Below are 11,939 nucleotides of genomic sequence, written 5' to 3'. Positions count from 1 at the left end.
GTGACATCACAGGGACAACACAGAAATTCTCCCCCCCGGCTCAGGTTTTCCAGAGCTCAGTTCCAGCATCACCGCTCAGGGAAGGTCCAGGTTTCCCTGCATGTCAGCAAGCACTTCTCCAGAGGCTCCTTCATTTGCATCCAGACACCAGCCCGGCATTCAGGATCCCCCTGGAGCTACCAAATGGATGAAAATATCTTTGTCCATCTGGGAAAGCGGGAATCAGCCACCCCCTGTGCAACCCCCAACCCAGGATCCCCAAGGTGATGAAAACAGGAATGTAAAAGTCACAGCACAGGTAAAGAGCACAACTTTTACTTTATAAAAAAGACCAAACCAGAACATTTAAGGCCGATGAGTGCAAAAGAATCCCATAAGACATCACAGGTGAACCAGCTTCAGGGACCATCGAGTCGACAGTCTTCCTCTTAGTGAGTTTTTGGGGGGCCTGGGGGTTTTTTTTTGCTAGTTTAATCCGCACACGCTCACTCTCCATACCCAGACTAGACACTAAAAATGTGCATTTGCTCTGTACCAGTGACTGCAGCTCGTTGTAAGCCCAGCTCACCCCTCGTCTCCAGAGCACAGCCCACAGAGCTGTGTCAGCGTGACCCGTGTGACACCTCAGTGCACAGCTTGGAGGACACTTGTCCAAACAACAATGTACAAACCCCGTGAGAAGCAGAAGCCAAGCGGGTCCCTCAGGATGGGGAGCATTTGGAAGGAGGTGACCTCACACAGCTCCCCTGGGAGTCCCAGCCTGGCCTTGCTTCAAGTCGTTTCCTTGTATAAACTCGATTTCTCATAAACCAACAGCTTTAAACACAAAGCAGGGAGGGGAAGCCAAATCCCAGGCTCAGTCTCTTCCCTTTATCTTCGAAATATCTCTCTCTGTCAGTGTCTCCAGGTGTGGTTGCAGTAATGCCCCCGATTTCCAGAAGCACGCTCTGAAAAGAGCCAGTGGTTTACAAAAACAGGCTCTAACAGGGACCAAAACTGTCCATTTCAAAGGGCTTTGGCCTTTTAAAGAAGCCTGAGAGCTCATGAGAGGAATTAAATCCTTCCTCCCTGCCCAAACCTCTGAAGAGCAATCACAGGCTATAAAATACAGGCACATTTCAGTTCAACTAAGGCACATTTCAGTTCAACTAAGGCACAAAACCATGGTCCACACCAAAGCCCGGGGCCTGTCTGGGTTCCCCTCTCCCCAAAATCCAGTGGGTGTGTTTATCCTATGGCTGGTAAAATCAGTGAAGCATTTCCTACTCATGTCCAAGGGCACCCAAATCTCCAAACAAGTCCCATGGCTTGACATGTTTACTTTGTGATAAACAACCAAGTGGCAACACCACAGATTCACCTTCCTCCTGCTGCAGCCCTCAAGGTCACCTGGCACTGTGCCCTCAGGACAGCAGTGCCCCATCTCCTGGTCTCCACTGCCTGCTGGAGAGGAGCAAAGGGAAGGACAAGGTGCTGAGTGCCCACAGGGAAAGGAAAGGACCAGCAGTGCCTCACAAACCCTCTGGAGACACTCGCAGGAGCCTTTCCTTTCCAAGCAAACCACTTTTAGGGGATTCTCTAGCAGAACAGGCAAGCAGCCCAGTACTGAACCACAAGAAGTTAGGGGTGAATCAAGTATTCTCCTCACCTGCCACAGTCCCAGTTCCAGGCTCTCCCAGGAGAAACGTGGAGGGCTTGGCAGAGGAGTGAGGAAGAACTGCTGGCAGGCAAGTCCCAGTGTGTGCTCCTGGGAATGCCTCACCCCCAGGGTTCACTTCAGGCTGGCAGAACTGATCCCCAGGGTCTGCTCATGGAGGGGGCAGCTGAGCAGCCATCCCACCCCCAGCACTGGCACTGGCTCAGGAGATGAGCCAAGAGGCCTAAAATTAAATGAACTCCATAAACCTGAACCTTCTCCTCACGAGGCAGCAGGAGATGACACCAAGGGTCAGCAGGGAAAGGCAGATCTGGCTACTCAAAACAGCATGGGCAGAAGACTTTGGGTTTGTGGGACCAACACAGGCACTTTAAATAGATTTGGGTCCCTACAGAGAGATTTGGGTCCCTAGAGAGCAGGATCTCAGCCTGCAGCTCAACATCAGCACCAGCACAGAGACACCCTGTAGTTATTCCCTATCAAAGTTCACTCAGGCAATGCCAGGAAGCAAGAACTGTACAACAGATCCTCAAAGCAGGGAAAGGGCTGAGCCACTGAGGCTGCTGGAGCTAAATGTGATTTACAGAAATCACAGGCACAAGTTATCTGCTACTTCCTTGTCCATCTTCTCCTCCCTGGGCACACATTCCTCCTCCCAAGTTCATTAGCTCTGCAGTTTGCTTCCTTGATTGTCCAAAAAAACCAAAAATATCCAGTGAAATTCAGACAGCAGAAGGAATCTGGCCTCAATAAGGATCAGGGTAGATTGGGAAAAAAAAAAACCAAACGTGGCACAGCCCCACTCCATATGGAAAGAGGAGAACTGTGAGTGCAGCAAAGCCCTGGAATGCCTCCCTGCTGCTCGGGTCCTTTAGCAATACACCTGCAGCAGAGGTGCCCCAGACGAGTCAGTCTCTGTGTCTTGGAAAGAGGAATCTCTGCTGGTTGGACAGCCTTGGGGAGGAAAGAGAAGAGATGGAGCCGTTAGCCCAGGTGGAGCACAGCAGCCTGGCCGTGGGCAAGGAGCTGCACAAAAGGCTTTGTGTACCATGAGGGAGGAGAAAGCCACACAAAGCCATGGCAGGGAACAGCCCTGCCTGCATTGCAGCCATCTCCCAGGACAGAGCTGTTATGCAGGAGGAAACTTGTCTTTTAGCCCTGGGCTGCTCTTTGGGAGGATCAGAGCTCGGGGACAGCCCGTCACTCTTGCCTGCTTCCCTTTTGCACAGTTCCTTTTGATCCCAGTCACACCCCAAATACAGCCCCAAACTTTGTCAAGGCGCAGAGAGACTGAGAGCTCTCAGGCCGGGTCCTGTGCAATCAACCCAGGGAGTGTCCAAGCTCCATCACTCCCGAAGCCCAGGAGCTGAGGGAACCCGAGGAGCAGGGTCAGCTCAGCCTGTGTGGAGGGTGAGAACATGAAACAGGGGAGGTTCAGGGCACCCCCTGCAGCCCCAGCCCCGGGCAGGCGCGTTACCTGCGCTGCTGTGCCGCCTCATGTTCCTGGCCATCACATCCGCCGGCGTCTCCTCCGATATCTGCACGGCCAGCTCTGGAATGAAAACCAAGAGGGCCTGAGACAGTCAAGGATGATGTAAAAAGGATGATGTAAAGGATGATGTAAAGGATGACTCAGCATTAAGGATCCCCATCAGGGAGCACCCTCAGGGAACAGGAGAGGCAGAATCTGATTCTTCCCATTGCTTCCACCATTGTCCCGGTAATCTGAGCTGTGTGTCCTTAAATCCCAGGAGCAGCCTCTCTGCTAATCTGGGAAGCACAACACCCACACGGTTTCCTCTGGTACTTCTGGATATCTCCTTGCCCCCCACACTCAGCTTTTCAAGGTTTTTCTACAGGAAGCTCGATTATAACCTGCCCTGGAGCTCAGACACTTGAGGCTGCTCCCACAAGGCGGAAGTAGCAGGAGGCACTTGTGCTGTGGAACAGCCCTTCCCTCCTCTTTGCAGGGACATTCACTGTGTGGAGGAGGTCTGGGCTCTGAGGACACACTGTCACTGCAGTCTAAGGGTGGCATTAGTGAGGCAGCACATGGGAGAGAGCCAGCTGAGTAACTGGACATCCTCTGGCACAAGCAGCTCGTCTGGTCCTACCAGTTCAGTTTGACTCACGATTTTTCTGCCTCCCTTAGATGAGCACAGGCAGAATCAGCAGCAGCAGCAGCACAAACCCATCTATTGCTCAGCACAAACCTCACTGGCAGGGAAGACAGGCTCAAGAAAGCCACAGCACAGGGAGGGTGAGAAGCAGAGCTCTCCATAAGGACCTCCACTCACACAGCCCAGGAGAACAAGCCCATCCTGGGGACAGAGCAGCTTCCAGCCCTGCTCCAGTGCCACATCTCCGTGGCTTTGATAACACAGCCCTCCTGCAGCACAGCAGGGACACCCAGGGACCCCCACGTACCGTCCTGGCTGATGACCATGGACTCCAGCATCGTCTCATTCCCGCTGTCCGGCGCGTTGCCCCGGCTGGACTTCTCCTCGTGGCTCTGGCTGGCCGGGATGGAAATGTGGGGCCGGACCCTGCTTTTCCGGGTGCTGATGCGGATGATGCCTCGGACCAGCCTGCACTCGGCATCCTGCTCATCCAGGTTGTAGTCCTGAGTTATGCTGTTGATGAGGTCCGAGATCTTGTTGGTCTTCTCCAGGAAGACGGTGTCCGAGGTGCACTTGGCCAGCTCGTCGATCTGGTGGACACTGAACAGCTCCGTGAGCTTCTTGAAGATCAGGACGTCGATCTGCCTGCTGGACATGGAGCCGTTCAGCTCACTGATGTCCACGTCGGACTCGTGGAAGGAATAATACTCCTCCGAGCTCCGGTGGCTGCTGGGGAGCGGTGGCTTTTCTATGCTGTTCCTGAAGGGCTTCTCCAGCAGCTCCTTGCAGCACGAATCTGATTCCAGGTGGTGGTTGGGGTTCCTGTTTGGATAGACAGGGATGCCCTTCAGCTTCACATCTGGGTAACTGAAACTGCTGCCCATGCTGGACTTTTTGATCTGGTTCCCGTTCTTCTCAGCAGGAGAGGTGTTGGTGGGGCTGTTTGGCAGCCGCCCGTTGTAGTCTCCGTTCTTCCCATCATCCGTGGAAGTCTCAGCAGGCCCTGGATAGGGAATGCAGACACTGCAGTCCTGGAAGCAGCTCCCACACGTCACTATGCAACAGAAAATGGCCTTGTATGTGTTCCAGGCCTGAGACAGGGAGGAGCAGCAAAAGCTCTGGCTCGGGGGAGCCTCTGCTGTCCCAGAGATGAAGGTGATGGTCTCTGCCTCTCGGCCGTTGGAGTCCTTGAGCTCGGCCTTGCGCCCCTTCCTGTCCCGCATCTGCTGGGCTCTGCTGTGGCTCGCTTTGATCTCGGGCGTGGAGCCGCTGAACACCTCCAGGCTGACATCCGTGTCCCTGGCCGCCCGTGCCCGCAGGGGCACGGCCTCCTGGCAGGGCTGCTCCCGCTGCCGGGGGCTGCTCAGCTCGGGGGGCAGTCGGCTCCTCCGGCCCAGCATGGCTCGGCACTCGGGCACCTGCAGGACACAGAGGGCTCAAATCAGAGCAATCAACTCAGCACCAGTCCTCCCTCAGCGAGCTGTCCATCAGCACAGAGCGATCTGACAGCCAGAGATTCCCAAATTCAACATTTCAATGATTTACGGGAATATTTCCAATCAGGACTCATGCTGTTTTCACTCGGGGCACAGAGAGGGGATCCAGCCCGCACTCCGGGGTTCTCCCACTGCCCAGGCTTTGCTGCTGCCTTTGGGCAGATGCAGAAATCAGAAGAGAGATGCCTTAAAAGGACTATTTTCAGACATCAAAATCCCTGTAACCTTCAGAAGAGTTTCCTCCACGCAGCTGGAAGAGGAGTCAGCTCCAGAGCAATAAAGGAGCAGCACAGCCGGAGGTGGAGCCACTGACAGGCTCCAAAGGGAAAGTATCTTTTTTTAAACAACTTCCCTTTGTCTTGCATTCCTTAGGATTAGGCTGGGCCCTGACAGCGCTTATCCATTTCAAAACACATCGTGCCCAGGAGGAGATGACAAGCAATCCATCATTATGCAAGCTGCCAATTCCAACTCCACGTTAGTTGCTGCTATTTCAATTTAGAGGATTTAGCAATGACAGCATTACCAATACTAATGATTTTTGCCAGTCATGCTAAGGTCGGGGGATGTCAAAGATTTCCCTATGAAAACCCAATGTCTCCATCTGGATTAAGGAAAAGATCTTGTCAACAAGTCGGTCTCAAATCACCCCTCATGGGAACAAAACCTTTACAAACCCTGCTACAGGAATCCTGCAGCAGACCCTGCTCAGCTGTGCCAACACAGCTCCTCCAGGCCTGCACGCAGGAGTGAACTGCTGTTACAGTGTGCCCTGTCCCGTTCCATCCCCACAGAGCCAACAATCACACTTTGGAACCTTAATTCTCCCTATTTTTAATCTTTTTATTATTAAAGCTCAGCACGGGGCGATGCGAGGGAAGTCAGGTCAGGGCTGTCACTCTCCACTTCCACTGCTCTGCCTTTATCCCAGCCTGTGGAGGGTCCCAGAACTCTCCATGGTTTCCAGGCTCCCTGGCTAACACTGCTTTCACCTCCAAGAAATCCTTTTAAATACTAATTAGGGTAATTAATAAGCAGTGAGAGCCCAGCCATAGCTTAAGTGTTTTAGGACTGTCCTTGTTGCTTTACTGTAGACTTTCTATAGGGCACCTCAAGCATGAATAAATAAATCTGTCCGACCTTGTTAGAGCATTGCCTCTTTTTCCCTGTTTTTCAAACCAATAGTCACATTTTCCCCACACAGAAACAGGCCCAGACTGAAAGCCAGGCAGTTACAGCACACCACTGCTTTCCAGGAATGTTTTGGCTCTATTACCTTATAAAAATTCATCCCAGGAGCTCCCTTTGCACATTCCTGGGCAATATGCAAAATAAAAGGCCCCAGATGCTCCAATTTCAGTGCTGAGCAGGCAGAGCTCCCCTCAGCATCACTGCAGAGTTTTGATTGCTTTCACTTCAGAACAAGTTGGGGTTTTTTCCCCTCAACTTCATCATTTTCGTAAAGCAGTTCAAAATTTAAAAACAGACTGAAAAAACATGAAATGAAAAGAAAACATTTGAGCTGAACTGGGAACTGCTTTTACTGGGATGTTTCTCTTCATCCCAAGGCCTCACTGAGAGACCCAACATCTGCATTGCACAGCAACACTCCTTTATATAACAACAGACAATATCCTGAATTTCAGAGCATCTTGGACAGAGAGAGGAGCATTATCCCAGCTCTAAGGAGAAGACTGCAGGCACAGGTGTCAGAGACACCTCTGGGCTCACCCATTCCCATCACAGCTCACGTTTCTGGGACCTCTGGACCACATGGGAAAATTCCTCAGGAGCATGGACAGGACAAAGCTCCTCAGTCCAGCAGCTTCCCCAGCGCAGGAACGGACTGGACCGAAACCCTCAGCCATAAATAAATGCTCGGACCAAAATCCACATCCAAGTGTTACTCACACGATGGTTGGGAGCTTCCTCTGCTCTCACACGGGCGCCGTGAGTGACTGGAGAAGATCCCTCTGGAGAGCCTCAGCATCTGCTCCACAGGAGCCAGGAAGGATTCACAAAGGGTTTGCAGGACTCAGAGTTAGCCAGGGTCTAAGGTCTTCATGGTTCAGAGGGCGGGATTTCCTTGGAAAGTTTTAAAAAAAGCTCAGTTAAGTTGTGAATCTCCCGAACAGTCCCGTCCGTTTGCCTGTAACCACGCTGCCGTGTTGTTGGCAGCTAGGGAACGTCTCCTGAAGGATTTACACACTGACACAGCTTCTCTGGACTCTGTGGAAGCACCCACAGCTGTGAGGTGTCCTAAGGAGCCTTGCCAGGAGCTGGATGGAAGTCACCTGTTCAGCTCCTGTCCCTGACTGCTCTGCTGGCACCGGGCAGGGATGGGGATCCTGACCCAGAGTAAAAGTGGATCCAGCATCTTCCCTCTCTCAGCTATTTGGGATAGAAACAACCTGGCCAAGGAACTGCCTCTCGCCAAATGTCCCCCGTGCCCCTGGCCCAAAACACCCACCCCGTTCCAGCTGACAACCAGGGCTCCACCATGGGGCAGGTAAACAAAGTTTGACACTTCTCCCTCCCAAAGGAAAGGGAAGGAAAAGGGGAGACCCACCTGGGCACCGAACAGAGCCCCCTCTGCCTACCTTGGGCCCACCATGTCCTCCAGAGAGGGGATTTTTGGGGAGAGGAGAAGCTAACAGCAGGGAACAGACCCATCCCAGCCCAGCCCGGCCTGTCCAGCACAGGCTCCCACCGCGCTCCCCACTTCCTTTTCCAGCCCTGGAAATCAGAGCCGACCCCCGCAGGGACCAGGGAGACCCAAAGTCCCCGGGAAAGCTCCGACTGTCACAACCCCCCCCCGGGAAACTCCGGCCGCCACCAGCCTTCCCCAGGGCCAGGGCGGGGACGGTCCCGGAGCAGCGGGAAGGGACAGTGTGGGGCACAGCGAGCCCAGCCGGTGGCGGGGGCAGCGGGGGCACACGGGGGTCCCTGTCCCGGGGACCCCGGGGCGCACGGGGAGGGAGAAGGCGCCGTGGCCGGGGATGGAGCGGGGCAGCCCGGGGAGATCGCGGTGCGGGGGTGACGGCCGTGCCCTCCCTCCGTCCCTCCCTCCCTGCCGGTCGGGGCCTGCGGCTGCCCCCGGGCCGGGCCGGCCCAGGCGGGGAAGCGCCGGGCGGCGGGGCGGGAGCCGGGCCCAGGGCTGATGCCGGGGCCGGGGGTCCGGTCGGGGGTCGGGGCCGGGGTCGGGTCGGGGTCGGGGGCCGGGCCGGGCCGGGCCGGGCTCTCGTTACCTGCGAGCCGGGAGCGCGTCCGGCCCCGCCTCACCTGGGCCAGGTGCGCCACGTGACCCGGACGGGCCGCGCCGAGGGACAGCAGAGGGCGGCGGGCGAAGCGGCTCCGTCCGCAGCGTCGGGCACGAAGCCGGGGACCCCCGGGGACCCCCGCCCGGGCAGAGCGGCCGCGCCTTTCCCCAAGGGGCTGTGTCCCCAACCAGCCCTCGTTCCCAGGGTCCTGGTCCCAAGATCCCTGTCGGTGAGGATCGCCTCCCCCGAGGATCCCTGTGCCCACCCTGAATGTTTCCATCCCAAGGGTCTCCCTCCCCCAGGGTCCCGGTCCCGAAGTGTCCCTATCCCAAAGAGCTGGTGATTCACTCCTGGCGGGCCGGATCCTTCCCCGGAGGTTTGGTGGAAAGGGAAGAAACCCATTGGGAAGGCGGCAGCAGGGAAGGAGCCTGGTGAATGGCGGCTGTGCACTGAGTCTGCTGCCGCTTTCCGAGAGGAAAGAGGAGAGAGAGAAGTCAACTTAAAGGATGGTGCCAGTGCCAAGAAGCTCATTCCTTCTCCAAAGGGCACAAAGATCGCTTTTATTTATCCAGGCCTCTGGCACCGAAGTCCAGCTGGTGCCGTTTCCCCAGTTTGTGGATAACTCACAGCACTGCTTGGAAATGCGTCGTCTCCTCTGCCGCGTGCCTTGAGCACAGATCCCGGCCACAAAACCTCTCCTGGCACTGTCCCGTGGAGCCTGGCACTCCCAGGACGAGCTGAGCAGCACAGTGCGCCCCTCTGAACCCAGCACTGCTCAGCTCCTGAATTCTTCCCATGCCCCATCACCTCCCAGCTGAGCTGGCACCGTGTCCCACACTGCTGCTGGCATCTCTGGGTGCAGGATGGGGAGCTGGGTCAGCCCAGGAGCCCTGGGGCTTAAACCTGAAATTCTGATGCAGGATTCCTTCCCAAAAACTGCCAGGATGAAAGAGCAGCACCTGAGTCCCTCCTGCCCTGGTAACTGGGACACTCGGGGAAAAACTTGGGGAGAGGCTGGGAGAGATGGCACCGACATCAATTATTTGCTGCCTGTAATAAGGCTTCGCTTTTCTAGAGCACATCCCAGGGCGGGGCTTTACAGAGGCTGGAGATGAGGCCACTGCACATCCCTCGGCTATGTCCTCCTGCATCCCTAACGCCCGCATCCCGGGGGAATACCGGGGGCTGGACTGGCCGCAGGATGTCCCATCCCGGTGATTGGTGCCTTGGCAGAGGGGCACTGCCAGGGAAGGGAGAACAAAGGGAGAACAAAGCTCTCACCGGGCTTTTGCAGCACCGAGGTTTATTCTGAGCACTGCTAATTGAAGCCTCCTCTGCTAAATCATTAATAGCTCGTCAGCCCGAGCAGAAATCCTGCAGTGCCGGAGGGTTTTGGGAACTCAGGCTGCGACTTACCTCAGGGCAGGGGCATTTCTTGTCTTTTTCTACTATTTGCATTTCCCAGCTGCTTTCTGCTCACTGCTGGGATGTGCTGGGACAGCCCGGGGACACGGCTGCTCTGGGGGGTTCACCCTCAGCCTCAGTGCCCAGTGTCCCCAGCTCACCTTCTTATTTCTGAAACTCATGTCCAGGCACAGCTGCTCGCCCTTTCCATGTGCTTTTCTCACCCTGCAGCAGGGACTGGAGCTGGGAAGGCGTCAAGCAGCGCAGACATGGGGGGTGATCAAAAAGCAATTATTTTCTGAGCAGGTAAAGACGGAGCAGGCGCCTCCCGAGGTCCCTCCAACCTCTGCAATTCCCGGGTTTCATTTGGGGCAACGGGGGAAGCCCAGGGCAGGACACACCCCGGCCCTTTCCCCTTTTGGGGGTACCCTTGGCGGTCCAGGTTCCACCTAATCAGAGCAAATAAATGAGGGAGGAGGATGCTCTGCTTAATGCCTGCCCGTCCCCACAGTTTTTTTTGGGCTGGGGCGCAGAGGAAGCATGAAAAGAGCTTTAACCCCACGACAGAGCATCTCCCCTCAACTTCCACACCCCATTTTAGAGCAGGGTTTGTATCAGAGAGACGAAGATCGCTCAACCTGGACTTCAGCTTCCCCACAGCCTGGAAAGCAGCCCGAGGAGCTTCAGCGAAGGCTGCAGCCGTGTTCCCGACCCCGGGCGGGGGGGATGTGGTGGCAGCCGGGGGACGGGACGAGCCGGCAGCGGGGGCCGGAGCAGTGACGCAGCAGCCGCTGACGCTGCTCCGGTGCCTGGCAGACGTGTGGCAGCCTGGCAGGAGCAGGACTGTGATGCAAAGCACAAGAGATAGGTTTTTTTTTTTTCCTCCTAAGGTAAGGAAAGCAAAAATGTCACCAGCCCCGTGGGCGACATCCACTGAAGGCCTGGATGTGGCTCTGCCTGAAACAGATTTAGGCTGGAGTTTTGTGTTTGGCTTAGGCTTTTATTCCAGTCTGGGGGTGGGATGAAACCTTGGCACCTGGTTTCTGTCATTTCTTTTATCCTCTCTCCTGCTCCGATGTGAGACCCACGCACCTACACGAAGACGCAGCTGCTGAGAATGACATTCCGACAGGAGGAACCCCAAAAAACAGGCTCTGGGGGGAGCAAGGTGGCAGCGGCATCTCCCGCTGCAGCCCCCTCCCCTGCCAGCCCCCTCCCAGCGTTATTAGCACTGTGTAAATGACAATGACGTTGGCAGCGACGTTGCTGTGACAGCCACGCGACCAAGGACGCCCCTGCGCCCGGGACACCCCGGCCACAGCCCCTCCCAGTGCAGCCTTTCCCAGTGACCCCTCAGTGACCTTCCCAGCGTTTCCCAGCGATCCCACCCGTCCCGAGCCCCGCATTTCCCACCGATCCGTCCAAGGGAGGGCAGTTTTCCAGCACCACTAACGGGCGGTGCCGCACCGAGCTGTACCGAGCCCGGTGCTGGTACCGAGGCGGACCCGTGACGGTGCCATACCGGGCCATACCGAGCCCGAGCAGCCCCCCAGGGCTGTCCCGTGCCGAGCACGGGGTCCCATCAATGCCGGCCCCGGTGCCGTACCGAGCCCGGTGCAGGATCGAGCCCGTAGCGCTGCCGCACCGAGCCCAGGGCCGGTGCAATGCCGGCCCATACCCGGCCCGGTGCCGCGCCGGCCCATACCGAGCTCCGGGCCGTGCCGTCCCGGTCCGGAGTCGCGTGTCCCCCACACCCTTCCCCCGTGCCGGTGCGGAGCCCGTGCCGGAGCCGCCCCCGTCGGGGCCGAGCCGCCGCCGCCAGCACCGCCCCCGGGCTATATATCCCCGCCGCATCCCTCCGCCGCCGCTCCCGCTCCCATGGCTGCAGCAGCGGCGGCACCGGCACCCCCGAGCCCCAGCGGCGCCGACGCGCAGCGCCCGTCCCGCGGCGGCCCCGGCGGCGGCGGCAGCGACAGCAAGAGCGGCGGCCCGGGCGCGCTGG

At 57.0% G+C, this 11,939-nt stretch overlaps 1 protein-coding gene across 2 annotated transcripts; it reads right to left on the bottom strand.

The window, feature by feature from the left end:
• Positions 1–299: 299 nt before the first annotated feature.
• KDF1 (keratinocyte differentiation factor 1) lies at positions 300–11,698 on the bottom strand. Of its 2 annotated transcripts, XM_042015638.1 has the most exons (6): positions 11,544–11,698; positions 8,522–11,029; positions 7,185–7,358; positions 4,085–5,195; positions 3,135–3,209; positions 300–2,611 (listed from the first exon to the last, which is right to left on the bottom strand). In XM_042015638.1, exons 4-6 carry the CDS (start codon positions 5,175–5,177, stop codon positions 2,529–2,531), a joined length of 1,251 nt encoding a protein of 416 aa, XP_041871572.1. In that variant the 5' UTR covers positions 5,178–5,195; positions 7,185–7,358; positions 8,522–11,029; positions 11,544–11,698; the 3' UTR covers positions 300–2,528. The 2 variants fall into 2 exon arrangements, with proteins under 2 accessions (XP_041871572.1, XP_041871574.1); XM_042015640.1 differs by lacking the exons at positions 8,522–11,029; positions 11,544–11,698 and adding an exon at positions 7,874–8,302.
• Between the last annotated feature and the right edge of the window lie 241 nt (positions 11,699–11,939).

The sequence above is a fragment of the Corvus kubaryi genome, unplaced genomic scaffold (assembly GCF_017639235.1).
Source record: "Corvus kubaryi isolate FWS band 111438036 unplaced genomic scaffold, C.kubaryi_AGA036_p1.0 split3-37304, whole genome shotgun sequence".
Classification (NCBI taxonomy): domain Eukaryota; kingdom Metazoa; phylum Chordata; class Aves; order Passeriformes; family Corvidae; genus Corvus; species Corvus kubaryi.
Note: the sequence above shows the minus strand (reverse complement) of the source record. Positions and strands in the feature narration are given on the sequence as shown.